Source organism: Melozone crissalis, unplaced genomic scaffold (genome assembly GCF_028551555.1).
Source record: "Melozone crissalis strain CALT ecotype California unplaced genomic scaffold, PUWL_Pcris_2 ptg000061l_1, whole genome shotgun sequence".
NCBI lineage: Eukaryota > Metazoa > Chordata > Aves > Passeriformes > Passerellidae > Melozone > Melozone crissalis.
The window spans coordinates 2094594-2110609 of NW_026535839.1; the positions used below are offsets into that span (position 1 = coordinate 2094594).

A 16016-nucleotide genomic window follows, 5' to 3' on the forward strand; every position below is an offset into this window, starting at 1 on the left:
GCAAGTCATGGAATTCTGATTTAATTGCAGTTTGTGGAGCTTTGGTTTAACTGCAGTTCATGGAATTCTGCTTTAGTTGCAGTTCATGGAATTCTGGTTTAACTGCAGTTTGTGGAGCTCTGATTTAACTGAAGTTCATGGAATTCTGATTTAACTGCAAGTCATGGAATTCTGATTTAACTGAAGTTCATGGAGCTGTGATTTAACTGCAGTTTATGGAATTCTGATTTGTGTGCAGTTCAAGGAATTCTGATTTAACTACAATTCATGGAGCTCTGGTTTAACTGCAGTTCTTGGAGCTCTGCTTTAACTGCAAAGGGTGAATTGAGTCCTTGGTTCTGGCAGTGTTTGGGAATGGAAAGAGGAGCTTGGACAGCCCCAGCCTTTCTCTCCAGGCCCCTGTGGTGTTGTTTTCCCCAGAGCTGGGGCTCTCCCTGGGCTGAGCCAGGGCTCTCCTGCTTCTCCTGCCCCCTTCAGCTGCCCTGTGCTGCACATCACGAGCAGTGCTCAGCCCTTCTCAACCTCCCCCTGCTCTCCAAGGGAGAGGAAAAGGCTCAAACTCTGACTTTATTCCTCCTCCTTGCACCACTGCTCCCAGCTGGGCAGGATGTCACAGCCAGGAGGGGAGTGAGACAGGAATCTCAGCATTTGGGGGTGGAAGAGGGAGGTGAAGCCCTCCTTCCATCCCCTCTTTTCCCCAAATTTTCCTGTGTCCTGGAGAGGCCACATCAAACAGGAGAGCAGGGGGAGGTGGCAGGGGTTCTATTGGCAGTGACAATTGGTGGCCTTTGTGATGTGGATCCCTGGCTGGGATTACCCCACTGCTTCCAACTCACGGGGCTGCCCAGTGTGGGGCAGAAGGAGGCTGAATCCAGAGGAATTTGTGAAGAGCAGTGAGGGGAGGAGGAGAAGAGAAATGCTTATGGAAAAAGAAACCTCTGGAAAGTCAGCAATCTGGGGGATGTGGGATTTTTCCCCTCGGTGCTGGATGGAAGCCCTGCAGCTTCAAAGAGCAGAAGTCATCAAATTCCTGCTCCCCACGTCTCTCAGCAGGCCTGGGCAGCACAGGATGCTGAGCTGGGAGCTGCTGTGTGCCCCCCCCCAGCCCTTTGCTGCTTTTAACCACAGCAGAGGTGCTGGAGGAGGCTGGGGAGGTCTGAGGGGTGGGCACGGAGCCACTGCTGAGTCAAGGCATTCAGCTGCTCCCTCTCCAGCTCAGTTCCAGCTCTGGGACATCAGGGAGCCCCGGTTAACTCTGCAGAGAAGCAAGGCCCTAATAGTCATTAATAAATTATTAATATTAATGACGAACTAGTTATTAATATTACCAAGCAGTTATTTGTTCACTGCCCACAGTTACAAGTGGTTAACTCTGTAAAGAAGCAAGGCCCTATTTGTTATTAATAAATTATTAATATTAATGACGAACTAGTTATTAATATTACCAAGCAGTTATTTATTCACTACCCACAGTTACAAGTGGTTAACTCTGTAGAGAAGCAAGGCTCTAATAGTCATTAATAAATTATTAATATTAATGACTAACTAGTTATTAATATTACCAAGCAGTTATTTGTTCACTGCCCACAGTTACAAGTGGTTAACTCTGTAAAGAAGCAAGGCCCTATTTGTTATTAATAAATTATTAATATTAATGACTAACTAGTTATTAATATTACCAAGCAGTTATTTATTCACTACCCACAGTTACAAGTGGTTAACTCTGTAGAGAAGCAAGGCTCTAATAGTCATTAATAAATTATTAATATTAATGACTAACTAGTTATTAATATTACCAAGCAGTTATTTATTCACTGCCCACAGTTACAAGTAGGGTGTGGTGGGAAGGGGCTGTTGTGCTGTTCCCACCCTGGCCATGAGAAACCTCTTCAATTTAAAGCATCTTTCTCTGGGATTTCTGGGGAGCTGAGCAGCCCATCGTGTATAAAACACTTATAAAAGTTGTTGCTTTGAACTTTGTCCCTGCTCAGGGATGGAGGGGCTGCAGGAAGCCACTCCAGGAGCTTTTGCTGCTGGACCAGAGACCCATGGGTTGGTGGATGATGCTTTGGATAAGGATTTTTGCTGGCTTGTGGCTTTGGGGTCGTGTCCTGCTCTGCAGACAGATCCCAGCTCGTACACAGAGTTGTTTGTTCTGCATTTCTGCTGATCCCCACCAGGAGCTCAGGCTGGATCCCAGCTCCAGAGCAGCCTCCTCCTCTTTCTGTGAGAGCTGGCTGTCCTGGCTGACAGCAGGCAGAAATACCAATTTCTGCAGAGCCCTGCAGAGTGCCAGCTCCTGGGCAGGCTCTGGCTTTCCTGAGCCCCAGGGCTCAGCTTGGCCAGCCCTGCAGTGACCCTGCAGTGTGGGGACAGGGGCTCCTTTCAGTGCTGCTGGAGCATTTGCTAAACATCACTTCTCCCCAACAAGGGCTCTCTTGTCCCCTGCTCCTTGCCTCCATAAACCTTGCAAACATCTCCAAGCTGGCTGGATGCTTAGGAGATGAAGCCCTTTCTGACAGCTATTTTGGTGGCATTACTGTGTTACAGCACAACTTTTTTTGCAAGAGAGGTTTTTTTTTTTTATGTGAGGGAGATGTTTTCTTGGAATGCTGACCTCAGATCCGTCCTGTTTGATGTGGCTCCTGTGTGGGTTTGCAGCAGCTGCAGTTGTTTTCCTCCTGTTGGGTTTCCAGTCCTTCACCTATTCCACCAGCAGGGCCAGTGCTGAGGTCCCCAAAGCCACATCTGGGGGCACTTTTCTGCTGTGAGTCCCACTGCAAGGTGGCTTTTTCTGGGTAACAACCTCAGGGCCGCCTCCCTGCAGCTCTGGGACCTGCCTGGCCCAGCAGCCACCAAATGTGCCTTAGGAAAGAGTTTACAAACTCAAGCCAGCTTGTAACAACTCTTCTTTAGACCTGGCTTTAGAATTAATGGCTTTTAGTTAACATTTCTTGCCTGAATTATGACCCTGTAAGTCCATGAAGAATTTCAGTGTCCCCAGCATCCTGCAGTGAGTAGTTTAACAGGTTGTTGAAATGCAGCCTCTTTGTACTTGCTTTTAATTTATTTTTAAAGTCTGCTCACTTTGCTCAACCTCTGTGCTCCCCCTCTCACTCCTTCCCACCCCTGGATCCTCAGGGATGCTGCCTAGGGAAGATGCTTGAGAAACCCGACTCTCTTTTCCTAAAAAAAACGTGGCATGTGGAGATTATTGAATGTGCAAAGAGTTCTCCATGTGTCAGAGTTTCCTTTCAGGGCATTGTGAGGTTCTTGAAGGACACTGAGCTGAGCCCACTGAGCCTGTGGTGTTGGCTCAGAGCTTTAAGTGAGGCTCCAGTCACACAGCAACCTTTGCCTTCAGCGCTCTGGGAAGCAGCTGGAGAAGCATTCCTGGCTTTTTCCACCTCTGAGGGGCTGCTTGGTGTCCCCCTGTCACAGCTCCTAGCTGTGCTGTGGCTGCTGGGGGCTGGAGCTAAATGGGATCTACAGTGCAAGGCAGAGGGGTTTTTCCTCCCCTTCTGCTGGAGCCATGGGTTTCCATGGAGCTGCGCATGTGAGCTCTGCTCTGCCCTTCTCTGCTCCGCAGGGATCTGAGGAGGAGGAGCTGCTGCCAGGAGTTTAGTGCTGTTTCCTGTCTTGTCTGAGCTCCTGTCCCCTCTGAGGTGCTTGGGCCAGGGCTGCTGCTCCTCAGACCTGCAGCTCTTTGTGTCCCTGCCAGGAACATCCCAGCAGCAAAGTGGAATTGCAGCTCCTTCCTTGCCCCCTCGCTCCGAGGGAGCAGCCAGGGGAGGGAGGCAGGGGATGAGTTACAGTGATGGCTTTAGCAGAAGGCAGGGCAGGAACTCCAGTTATTCCCATCCCCACCTGCTGGTCTCCAGCCTGGCCTTGCCTCGCCTCCCTTCCCTGTGGCACCTCTGAACTGGGACAGTTTTAATGGGGACTATTAATTAACTCTGATTTAGCTCTGCAATGAGAAATCTTTGGGATGCTCTGTCCCAGATTCCCCTGTTGGTCTCTGCACCTGGGACATGGTGTTAAGGTCTCTGCACACTCTGTGATCTCTGAACTCAACAGGCTTCGGTTTCTGTAGCAATGTCCTGCTTGTTTCCACTCCATCTTGGTTATTTTATTTTATTTTATTTTATTTTATTTTATTTTGTTTTGTTTTGTTTGGTTTTATTTTTTATTGACACTCCCATGGATGAGTGCCCAAGGTGGTACCAGGTGCCTTGGTGGAAGTTGCAAGGCCAGGCCAGCAGCCAAGCTCAGCCTGGGAAGGACAAAACATCAAATTATGAAATGAAAGGAAGGGGCAGGGGCTGTTTGCAGGTGGGTGATGCCCATGGAGACAGTGGCTGGGTGAGGAGGGTCAGTGGCCCCACCAGAGCCAGCCCTGTGTGCGCTCCTGGGTGGGTTTGTCACTCAGCCAGCACCCCAACTGTCCCCTCACTCTGCTGACACTCTTCCTTCTCTTTTTCAGGGAGCCCATTGGGAAGAAGAGGTCTGGTAAGGACTCCTTTCCTCTCTGCTGCTTGCACCATCTCCTGCTCCCACCCGCAGGCCAGCTCTCCTGCTGTGGGGCCAGGTCCCTCCCCATGGCCCCCACCCCATATCCCTGAGGCTCTGTGGGGCCCCCACCCCATATCCCCTGACCCAAGGTGGCTCAGATGCCCACAGCTCCCAGCACTGCCCTGGAGGTGCTGTGAGCTCTGCTGTACCCCCAGAGCATCCCCTCCCTGCCTCATGCCTTTCTCCCCTCCTTTTCCTCATCAGGGATTATCCAGAGAACGGCCTCTTTCCTGCACAGAGGTACTAACAGCTGCTCCTGCCCTGCTCTGCTCTGCCTTTCTTGGGGACACTGCTCAGCTGGGGGGGCAGGAGGCTTGTCACCCTTGCCAGCAGCTGTCACATCCCCTGTGCCTTTCTGTGGTGGCTGGTGGACACGGGGTGGTGGCACAGGGGCAGGGCTTGGCTCTTGGTGCAGCTCCACGGGCAGGGGACGTGCCCCAGGTCCTGCTGAGGGTCTGCAGGGCTGGGGATGAAATATTTCAGGGGTTCAGGGGAATGTCTGAACTGCCTGGAGGGCAGTGTGGGGCTGGAGGTCTCCTGGTGCAGCTGGATGTTCTCCTTCACCATGGCACAAGCTGGGAGCCCTGGGAAGGTGGCGGGGTCTGGGATGCTCTGCCCTTGCTCCTCAGGAGAGGGGGACATCTCTGAAAAACCCCCTGGTTGGTGTGGTTTAGGGTTTTTGAGCTTCCCAGAAAGAGCAGGAGACAGGAGTGGAAGGGCCTTTGGTCTGTGGGTTAAGGAGGCGTCTTTCAGCTCCTGGAGCTGCAGAAGGTATAAAAATGATGTGAGGTTCTTTGGGAAGGAAGGTCTGAGCTTTGGCTGCATGGAGATCCTGCTGAAATCAGTGCTGGGAAGGATTTTGACCAGAAAACTGGCACTGGCATCACCCGTGTGAGCAAACCCCCTTGTGGGTAAGTGGGTTCCTCCTGCAGGAGGCAGGAGAGGCACAGGAGGACTCAAAGACTCCATTCCCTTTCCAGTGGAGATGCGGGTTATCCCTCCTCCAGGAGCTGATGTTTTCACTGAGGTTGGTGGTAGGGTGTGATGGTGTTTGCAGAGGTCCCAGGATGAGGGAAGAGATGGGAGTCTTGACTCCACGTTTCAGAAGGCTGATTTATTATTTTATGATATATATTATATTAAAAGAAAATTATATATTAAAACTATACTAAAAGAATAGAATTAAGGATTTAATCAGAAGGCTAGCAAGGAATAAAAAAGAATGATAAAATCTTGTGACTGACCAGAGAGTCCAAGACAGCTGGACTGTGATTGGCCATTAATTACAAACAACCACATGAGACCAATCACAGATGCACCTGTTGCATTCCACAGCAGCAGATAATCAATGTTTACATTTCGTTTCTGAGGCCTCTCAGCTTCTCAGGAGAAAAATCCTAACAAAAGGATTTTTCATAAAATACACCTGTGACAGTAGGAGGCAGGTGGGAAGCTCTGGTGTTGTAAGGGCTCCTGGTTTTGATCTGCTCTCATGGGCTGAGTGCTCTCCTGTGGGGCTCACAGGGTTTTAACCTGTTCAAACCTTTGGCAGCATTTTGTGCTCAGTCTCTGACTGCTCCCTGTCTAAGCAGGACATTGGGATGGGCATTTTAAACCCTCATGAGCCATTTGCCAGCACAGCCTGGCTCTGTTCTGAAGTGCTGGGGACAAGAGAAGGGGAGGCCTCTCTGGGGGTGAGAAGAAGAGAAAAAAAATTTCTGCTGCATAACTCAGTTCAATGAGGACAAAATTCACTTTAAGGACGCTGCCTGTTAGAGAAGCAGGAGTTCTCCAGTGAGAAGGAAGAGTTTGGATAACATCCAAGCTCTGGCAGGGCGGGATGTGCTGTTCTGCCCTGGCAGCAGCCACCAGGGAAAGGTGTTTGCTCTCAGTAACCTCACACAGGGCTGGTGCCTCGTGCCAGACATGTTCAGAGATTCATCTCACTGCCTTGCATTTCCTGGCAGCAGAAACAGAATTGGGTTCAGCTGCTGTCACCCCAACTCCTAAACCTTGAGGAAATCCCTGGTGGTTCACTGGGTCCCCAGGCCAGGCCTGGTTTGAGGTAGCAAATGTGCAGCAAGGCACAAAAAATACTCCTTCAATCCAGGATGTCCCTGAGGAGGGGTCATCCAACATCTGCTAACAAACAACAATCACGAGGATTGTCCAAAAAGCAATTTCCCAATTGCCTGAGAGGGGGTGAACTGCTCTTGAGCAGTGCTGGAAGGAGCTCTGAGGCGCTGGCAGTGCAAGCTGGGTTTGGAAATGGGATTTGAGCAAACACTGGGATGCAGAGTGGGGTAAAGTGCTGCTCCTGTGGTGACCACGGGACTCAGATGACACTTGGAGTTTCGAGGAGGGCCTGGTGTGTGTGTGAGCACTGGAAATAAAATCAGCTTTCTTTGCTCAGCTTTTTGTACAGCACTTGCAATCCCACCTGGCTGAGCCTGAGGCGTGGGCTCTGCACAGCTTGCAGGGGGTGGATCATCCCAGATTATCCCAGACTTGGGGCTCTGCCTTGGCCCCTGCTTTAGGTTTGTCTAAAAGCAGCCACGCCATCAGTGCCCTGCCTGTTGGAGCGTCTCTGTTCTCTCTGCCTCTCACAGAAAGCACAGATGGAGAGCCATGGCTTGGTGCAGGCGAGCCTGGAACTGCCTCCAGGGTTTCTATTTGGGTGGAGCTGCCCAAGGAGGCTGGCAGAGACCTCAAATGCCCCTTTGCCAGTTTGCTTTTAGCTGCTTTCTTGTGTGCCCACGTCCCTTTTGCTGTGCTGGGAAATGTCCCTGCAGGGTTTGGGCTGAGGAGAGGCACTGAAGGAGCCTCAGGGGAGCTGTGTGAAGCCCCACTGCTGGATGGGATTTCCATGTGATTGTTTTCCACATTCTGGAAGGATCCCTGGGGAGATGAGAGGGTTTGCAAAGAATTCAGCAGAGCCTTCAGGGCCCATTTCAGTGAGAGCAGGAGGAAGGTCCATCCCCCTTGCAGTTCTGATCCCAAACCCCTCAGGGCTGGGAGAAGAGGGGCTGCCCTCAGAGCTCCGGATCTGACCCACACAGGCAGAGGAGGAAGGGACTTCATCCAAAAAATGACATTTTTGAGAGATGCCTTGGAGATTAGGCCAAGGCTGGAATGTACAACAGGTTTCAAACCCAAATACCTGTGCCCCTAATTCAGTGCTGAGCTCTTTGTTTCCCTCTGGGAGCACCAGTGGCCAAGCTCTGTCAGGAATTCCTCACTTTTGAAGGAAAGGAAAGGAAAGGAAAGGAAAGGAAAGGAAAGGAAAGGAAAGGAAAGGAAAGGAAAGGAAAGGAAAAGGAAAAGGAAAAAGGAAAAATCACAAGCACTCCCATATCTGTGAGATTTCCTGCTGGGTTTGTACATCTCAGCCCTTGTGTGAAAGGCCAAGCTTCTGGCCAAACAAAACCTGCAAGGATTTTTGGGCAGGCTGAGGGTGAGGTCAGTGCTGTGAGCATTCCTGGGTCAGCTCTGGGATGTGCTGAGTGCCCCTCCTGCATCCAGGGCGAGCATCACTTCTGCCAGCCCAGCCCAAGGCCTTTGCCTCGATGGATTCCCCTTCTCTAGGCCACACTTGTGTCACTGTCCCACCCGAGGATGCCCAGCTCCTGCCTGAGCTGCCTGCACACCCTCTCTGGGGGATGAATTCCTCTTCCCCTCCCCAGCTCAGAGCTTTGGTGCTTCTCCCACCTCCCTGGGCAGCTTTACACCGCTGCTATTTTGGGGAGCCCAGGTGTGGCTGTGCTCAGGATGCTTTGCTCCCTCCAGGGTGTGTTTTTGTGGTTCAGGATGATTAGGGCAGGTGAAATGCTCCCGAAATGAACGCCTACCTCTTCCTCCAAGCTCGGTTTACCACTTCTCCTCTGGTCTAATGGGCACATTGGAGGATCCAGAATTGGCTGCTGAAACTACAAATAGCCTCAGAGGCACGGGTGTAATTACAGGAGGGAGGCAGAAAGGGGAGTACTTATCTTTTCCTGCAGTTGTTATTCTTCTCTCAGGGGCTGGGTAGATGCTCAGATCCCTTTAAGCACAAACCTTTAATTGAGCTGCTAGAGGAGATAGTCCCAGCATCCCCCATTCACTTTGGAGGGCTATTTTGAGCTCTGTCTGCTGCCCCACCTTTGTGTTTTGGTGTGGAGGAAGCTTTCCTGGGCAGGAACAGATCCTCTGCACTGGCCAGCTCACCTGGAGCTCTGCAGGGTGCTGCTTATGGACACGGACATTTCCTTCCTTTTCCTTGAAATAACACTGCCCTGCAGACACATTTCTATGCTGGTTGTGGTCTGGCATTCTCAGGAGCAGCTGGGAGAGGTTGTGACCTTGTGAACAGGGGAACTTCTCCAGGAGGCAGCAGGACGTCCTGGGAGTCCTGGGGACCTGCTAGATCTTGTCCTTCAGGATGAGGGTGGCACCTTAGCACACATCTTTCCTCTCAACCCCTCCTCTCATCTCTCAGTTTGTCATTACAAACTCTACTTTTTAACCCCCTGGAACATTTGAAACACCCCCTCCTGACTTTTCCTGGTCTCTGCACCAGGTGTGGCAGGTAAATACAGAGAATAAAGTGGACAATGAGAGTTCATATTAGCCCAGTAATCCTTGTAGATGGCTCCTGATAGCCAAGGTCTCCCATCCTTTTCTTCCTGTTGGGAAGCCCAGATCTCTGGGGCATTAAAGATCAATTTAAAAGATCAATTAAAAAATACTCCAGTGACCTCAAGTAACCCCTGGGTCAATTAAAAAAATGCTCTAATGACCTCCAGTGACCCCAGATGAACTAAAACAATGCCTCCCAGGGACTCCAGTGACCTCAAGGAACCCCAAATTACCTCAAGGAACCCCAGATGACCTCAAGTCACCCATACCAGGGCCTCTCATGGCCTCACACAACATTCCAATAGTGGTTGAATGAAATGCACCTGCTCATCTTTCCCCCTTAGCAAAAGAGCATTTGAACAATTGTTCCCCCTTTGGTATAAAATTCAAATCAGACAGAGAAGTGTCTGCTAGGAAACACAATTCTGGGTCCAGCAGGGGCTCTAGGTACAACAGCAGACCCTGACACCCTTAACAATCCCTTTCTGAAGTTCTTTTTTACAAATGGCACATACAAATGCTGTCCCGGTTATCCCACGTTGTCCCGGTTATCCCGCAGTGCCCCCTGCCGCCGTTCCAGCTCCGTTCCCGGCAGCTCCTGCCTCTCCTCTTGCTGCCACAGCAGCGCTTTGTTCCTGCTGTGTTCCCACTGTGTTCTGCCCTCCCTGCCCCTCCTCGGGGTGTTTTCCCCCTTTTTTGCCAGGAGACCAGGATGTGCAGCAGGGCAGGGAGCAGAGCAGACCAAGGGACTGAGCACAGCGGGGCTGGGAGGGCAGGGGATGTGCCCTGTCCTACAAACACCTCCATCCTACAAACCCTTCCCATCTGGGGCTCCTCAGCCCAGCAGAACCCGCTGCAGGCTCTGTGTTTTGGGGCAGCCGATGTGCTCAGGAGGGTCCCCAGAACCCCAGGGAGATCCAGCCCGCTGCGAGCTCCTGTGCTGGTGGAGGTTGCTTGGGTGGCTCTGGTGGGCAGCAGCAGGTGTCACCTGGCTGTCCCCACCTCACCTGGCTGCTGGTTTGATCTCTGTGCCCCTCACTCTGCCCCAAGCTCTGGCTCACCCCTCTCACGCCGGGGTCCCCGGGGTGTCCTGGAGCTGCTGGGTGGCGCTGGCCGTGCCCTGGGGACAGTGCTGACCTGGCACACGGGTCGGTTTTGTCCCCCTCCCTGTGCAGGAGCTGACTGTGCCTCGGCTGAGCCGCTGGTGCTGGAGCAGTATGTCGTGGTGGCCGACTACCAGAAGCAGGAGAGCTCGGAGATCAGCCTGAGCGTGGGCCAGGTGGTGGATATCATTGAGAAGAACGAATCAGGTACAGGGAGCTGGGCTCTGTGGCTGCACAGGAGCACTCCTGGGCTGTCAGTGTTCTCCTGAAGCAGAACAGCCGTCAGGCATGCTGAGGTGGGATGTGAAGGAAGCAGCTCTGGTCTGTGAGCGTGGATGAGGCTGCAGGGCTGACTCCCCCCACCGAGCGCCCGGCGCCGTCCCCCTTCCTCAGTCTTGGTGCTTCTTGTACTGGAAAACTTGGCTAATGTGTGCTGAGAACAAAAGCCATGCCTGGGCTTGGCAGGCTGGGTTTAGTGAGTGACAGAGGGGGACACTCTCGTGGTGCCCATGAAAACCCCTTTGTTGTATTCACAATTCCTGTGGGCAGCAGCTGAGTGCTTTGCTTGCTTCAAAACTTAAACCCGCTCTTAACCTCTGCAAAGGGACTGAGCCGTGGCGTGGGGAATTTATTCCCTGCAAAGGGACTGAGCCATGGCTTGGAGAATTTATTCCCTGTAGCTTACAGAAGTTGTTTATTGGGGGGAGTTAAATGAAAATGGATTTTAGCAGCTCTGGAGAGCTGGTTGCCAGAGGATCAGTTGCACCAGCAGCTCTGTTTGAGAACGAGAGAAATAAAAGCAACCCTGAAGCAAATGAAACGATTAGCACAGCCAGCTCAAAAGCTGTGGAAAATCATTTATTTATCAAAGGTCAGCCCTGCTTTTCCCTCCCATGCAGGTAGCTGATTCCCTCCCTGACAATCTAGTTGTCTTTCTAAATGACTCACTGGGGGGTTCTGAGGGTAATACTCAGTCTTTATTTCCCCCCCCTAAAGACACAAATTGTGCTTTTAATAACGAGCAGCAAGCATTGGTTTTGATTGGACACACAGGGGGGCCCAGAATTGCTTGTGGCCTCTCTGGAGCTGGCTGGGCTTCCACTGGGAGAGCTGATGTTTTAAATCCTGCATTTGCTCGTGGCTTTTCAGTTCTGCTGTTTCCACAAATGTAGGGAAGGCGAGCGCAGCAGGGCTCAGCCATCGATTCACACACAGGGTATTCATCTCTGCTAATTAGCCCAGCCTTGCTGACCCACACTGAGGGAAAATGAACCATGAAGGGGCAGAAAAATCCAACAGCAAATGCAGTGGCTGGAGCCATTCAGATCTCAGAGCCTCTCCTGCTTTTCCTGGGGAGGGAATTGTACTTTTAGATGTCACTCAGCTGCAGTTCTCCTGTGCTTGGCTCTGTTGCTTTGGGGTCACCCCAGCTTCCCGTGGAGATGCAAGAAAGGGGCCCCAGCCCCCCAGGCACGTGGTTTGGAGGGAGGGAGGGAGTTTTTGGCTGGTGTGAGCCCTTGGCTGAGCCTCCTGCTGTTTTCTCCTCAGGCTGGTGGTTTGTGAGCACGCTGGAGGAGCAAGGCTGGGTGCCAGCCACCTGCCTGGAGGCCCAGGATGGAGTCCAGGATGAGTTCTCAATGCAGCCTGATGAAGGTAAGGAGCTGCTGGAGGCATCTGCCCCAGCTTCCTCTGCTGGAGGCACTGCATCACCCTCCCTGAGTGGGGCAGGGCACGGGCCTGGGGGAGGCAAAACCCAGGAAGCAAACCTGGGAAAAGGGACAAAACCCCAGGAATGGTCCTGCAGCAGTACTGGGGCAGCTGGACACTGCATCCACTGGCCTCTCTGCTGCTCCACAGAGGTGCCAGCTCCCAGGAATGCTCCCCCCAGTGCCTCCCTGCAGCCCAGGGAGCTGTTTTACCTGCCCTGCAGGAGGAGCAAAGCCCAGCTCCTTGGACAATGCATGTGCAGGACAAAGAGCGCACAGTGTGGGAAAGGCAAGGGTCCAGCCTGTCCTTGGAGCAAATCCCAGGTGCCCCTGGATAACAAACAGATCCTTGCCAGTGCCTCTGTGTGCCCAGGGCAGAGCAGGAGCTGGCTCAGCCCCTGGTCTGGGGGGCTCAGCCTGGGGAGGGCTCCAGAGCCTCTGCACCACTCTGTGTGTCAGCCCTGTCTCCTCCTGGACATGAAGTGCCACCTCCTCACGTCCTCTCTCGTCCTTCTCCTGCTCTCCCCGTGCTGTCCCAGTGCCATGGAGGTACTGGTCCCTGCCCAGGCACCTCGGCCGCCGCCGCACCCTCGGGGACTTGTACACCCCTGGATGGGCTCAAGGTGGAGCACAGAGACTTTCTTGGTGCCCCTGTGTTGTGCTTGGAGCCTTGTGTGCATGTTGGTTTGCTGTGCATGTGTCAGCCCACCCCTGCTCCTCAGCCTTCCCCTCCCTCGTGCACGTCCCTCTCCTCTCTCAGCTCCTCCTTCTCATGTTTTGGGCTCAGAAACTGCAGTTCCTGCTTTCCCCCAGCACACATGTGCAGAATTCCTGCAGCTGCTGCCTCAGTTCCTGCAGTAACCTGGGTTGGTGCCTCAGGGTGGGGTCAGGAGGGGAAGGTCCTGCTGGATGTGACAGGACATTCTCTGCTTCGTCTCCTCTGCATGGAGGGGATGGGAAATCAGAGCCTTCCAGAAGATAAATACAGGAAACCTGTGTGGTGGGGATGTAGGATGTCCAGAGGGGTGGATTTTGGAGGCAGAATTTTCCCCAAAAGGTGTACACCCTGTTGTAAAGGCACTGCTTAAGCACAGGCAGTTATTTCCCTGTGTTTCTTCCAGAGAGGAAGCTGAGGGAGAGGGGAGGATGGATGGGACTCATTTGTCTGACATGGCTGCATGGCTTTTAGGATGTTTCTCCTTCCTCCTGAAGGGAAGAACATTCACATTCCTGCTTAACATCCCTTGTTCTGGTGGTCAGGACATCAGGTTCTTCTCCAGGCTCCCCATGTGGCTTTGACCAATGTCCTGGGGATTAAATGGTGATGTTCTGCTGCTCTGGAGGAGTTTGAGGGCACCTCTGTGTGTACCCTCATGCCTGTGGGATTTCTCTCCCCTTACAGAGGATGGTTCCTCTTTAAAGACTCTAAGAATGACATTTGAGCTGAAATGGATGCATGAAAGAGCTTCTGTGTAAGTTGTGAAAAGTCTTTAGTCCTAAGGGAGAGGAGAAACTGTTTTAGAGAACTTCTTGAGCCAGAGCAGCTCACCAAAGTTTACATTTCCAAATACATTTCACTGTCATTTCCCTTTGAATGGTCATGTATCTCTGTGTGTTTGCACCTAAATTACAAGAATTATCATTTTATAAAGCACTTCATAGCCATTGTCCAACTGGGACCAGGTTTCCATCTAAGAGCTCCTCAGTGAAGTTGCTCTTTCTTTCCACCAGAGGAGAAGTACACGGTGATTTACCCCTACACTGCAAGAGACCAGGATGAGATGAACCTGGACAAAGGGGCCGTGGTGGTGGTGACCCAGAAGAACCTGGAGGGCTGGTGGAAAATCAGGTACTGTCCCAGGCACTGCAGCTGGGGCTGTGGGGTGCCAGTCCCAAGGCAAGTCTGTGAGCTGGGGAGGGCAGAGTTCCAGAGCTCATTTCTCTCCATCCTGACAGATTTGATGTTCAAGCACAGCTTTGGCTGAAAATCTTTGAACTGCCCAGGTTTCCTGTGCTCGGAGGTGTGACGGTGTTCACAGGGGTTCTTGGATGAGGGAGATCTGACTCCATGTTTCAGAAGGCTGATTTATTATTTTATGATATATATTATATTAAAACTATACTAAAAGAATAGAAGAAAACATTTCATCAGCAGGCTAGCTAAGAACAGCATAGCAAAGAATGATAACAAAGGTTTGTGGCTCGGGCTCTGTGTCAGCCAGCTGACTGTGATTGGCCATTAATTAGAAACAACCACATGAGACCAATCACAGATGCACCTGTTGCATTCCACAGCAGCAGATAACCAATGTTCACATTTTGTTCCTGAGGCCTCCCAGCTTCTCAGGAGGAAAAATCCTAAGGAAAGGATTTTTCATGGAAGATGTCTGTGACAGGGAGGTGGCTGTGTCCTCCAGCAGAGCTTTAGTGGGTGTCACATCCTGCTGATGGGGAAACCCAGGAATGCCCCAGGCCTGGCTGCATCCCCTGGCTCTGTTGGAGGCTCCTGCAGGGAGTGGCCAGGTCTGGGCCAGCTCTGCTGTGTGCCAAAGGCTCCAGCCCATCCTCAGCTGAGGCTTGTTTTCTGCTGGAAGAAGAAAACATTTTCTCTTCTCTGTGGTGGAGCAAACGGCCGGGCATGCTCAGGGTGGGAGCACACGCTGCAATTTTCATAACCTCACACTGAACCTGTGCTCCTGGCAGCAGCAGAGCCCCAGAAACACATCCACTGCCGTGTGAGGCACGGGAGAGCTGCCACAGGAGCTCCAGAGGCAATTACCGGCTCTGTAGTTGGTGCCATCTGAAGGAGGTGGCTGCAGCCCAGCCAGCAGGGAGGGTCTGGCATGGCAGGGGCACTGTGGATGTGGTTTTTCAGTCAGGTCGCAGGGCTGGTTTCTCTCCTGAACAGATTTAGAGCGCGGAAGGGATCCAGGCTGCCAGCAGGGACAGGGCTTGTGCTCTGCAAAGAGCAGGTACATCAATCCCAGCAGCAGTGCTCTTGTTTTTCCCTCTGCCTTCCCTGCCAGAGCTCTTCACTCCTGAACTGGTGCCATTGCTGAGGTGAAAACTGGGCTTCACAGCATTCCCATTGCTTGGCCCTGGCTGGGGCCAGCTTCTGTGGAAGCATTAGCCATGAGGGAGCTCTGCTGGTGCCATGGAGAGCCTGGCGAGCTCCTGTTGCCCAGAGCTGCCAAAGTGCGTGCTGAGCTCTGGGCTCAGGTTCCTGGTGTGTCCCAGGGGCTCTGTGCGGTGACCCTGCTGTCCTTGTCCCCACAGGTACCAGGGCCAGGAGGGCTGGGCCCCTGCCTCCTACCTCAGGAAGGGCAATGGAGATGGCTTCGCACCCAAGCTGGGCTCCTCGGCTCACTCCAGTGCCCTGGAGCTGGATGGCATCTCCAGGCAGCAGCTGCTGGCCAGCAGGGACAAGGACGGGCTGGGGGGCCAGAGGGACAGCAGGCTGGAGAGCCGGGCCCTGCCCAGCGCCGACATCCGCCGCAGTGAGTGCTGGGTGGGGCGGGTGGGGCCAAACATGGCCTTGGGTGGGCTCAAACATGGCCTTGGGTGGGCTCAAACACAGCCTCAGGTGGGCTCAAACATGGCCTTGGGTGGGCTCAAACACAGCCTCAGGTGGGCTTCAAAGACAGCCTCAGATGAGCTCCAAATACGGCCTTAAGTGGGCTCCAAACACGGCCTTGAGTGGTCTCCAAACACGGCCTTGGGTGGGCTTGAAACACAGCTTTAGGTGGGCTCCAAACACAGCCTCAGGTGGGCTCCATACAGAGCCTCAAGGTGCCCCGAGCAGCTGTGGCTGCCCCTGGAAGTGCCCAAGGCCTGGACAGGGCTTAGAGACACCTGGGATAATGAAAGGTGTCCCTGCCATGACGGGAGGTGGAATGGGATGGGCTTTGAGGTCTTTTCAAACCCAGCCAATTCCATGATTCTGGGTCAGTCCTGCAATGCAAAAGTAATTTCACGTGGCCGCCTCAGCTGCATTTCCCAGGAGAACCTGAAAGCTGGG

General features: G+C 52.7%; 1 protein-coding gene across 2 annotated transcripts in view; it reads left to right on the plus strand.

The window, feature by feature from the left end:
- Positions 1–16016, plus strand: part of SH3PXD2B (SH3 and PX domains 2B) — a 59069-nt gene that overhangs the window by 39809 nt on the left and 3244 nt on the right. The window contains exons 6-11 of one of the 2 annotated variants that reach the window (XM_054288047.1): positions 4484–4509; positions 10365–10499; positions 11841–11945; positions 12538–12621; positions 13730–13847; positions 15275–15495. In XM_054288047.1, coding sequence (XP_054144022.1) covers positions 4484–4509; positions 10365–10499; positions 11841–11945; positions 12538–12621; positions 13730–13847; positions 15275–15495 — 689 coding nt within the window. The remainder of the gene's footprint in view (positions 1–4483; positions 4510–10364; positions 10500–11840; positions 11946–12537; positions 12622–13729; positions 13848–15274; positions 15496–16016) is intronic. The other variant, XM_054288048.1, reaches the window with a different exon arrangement.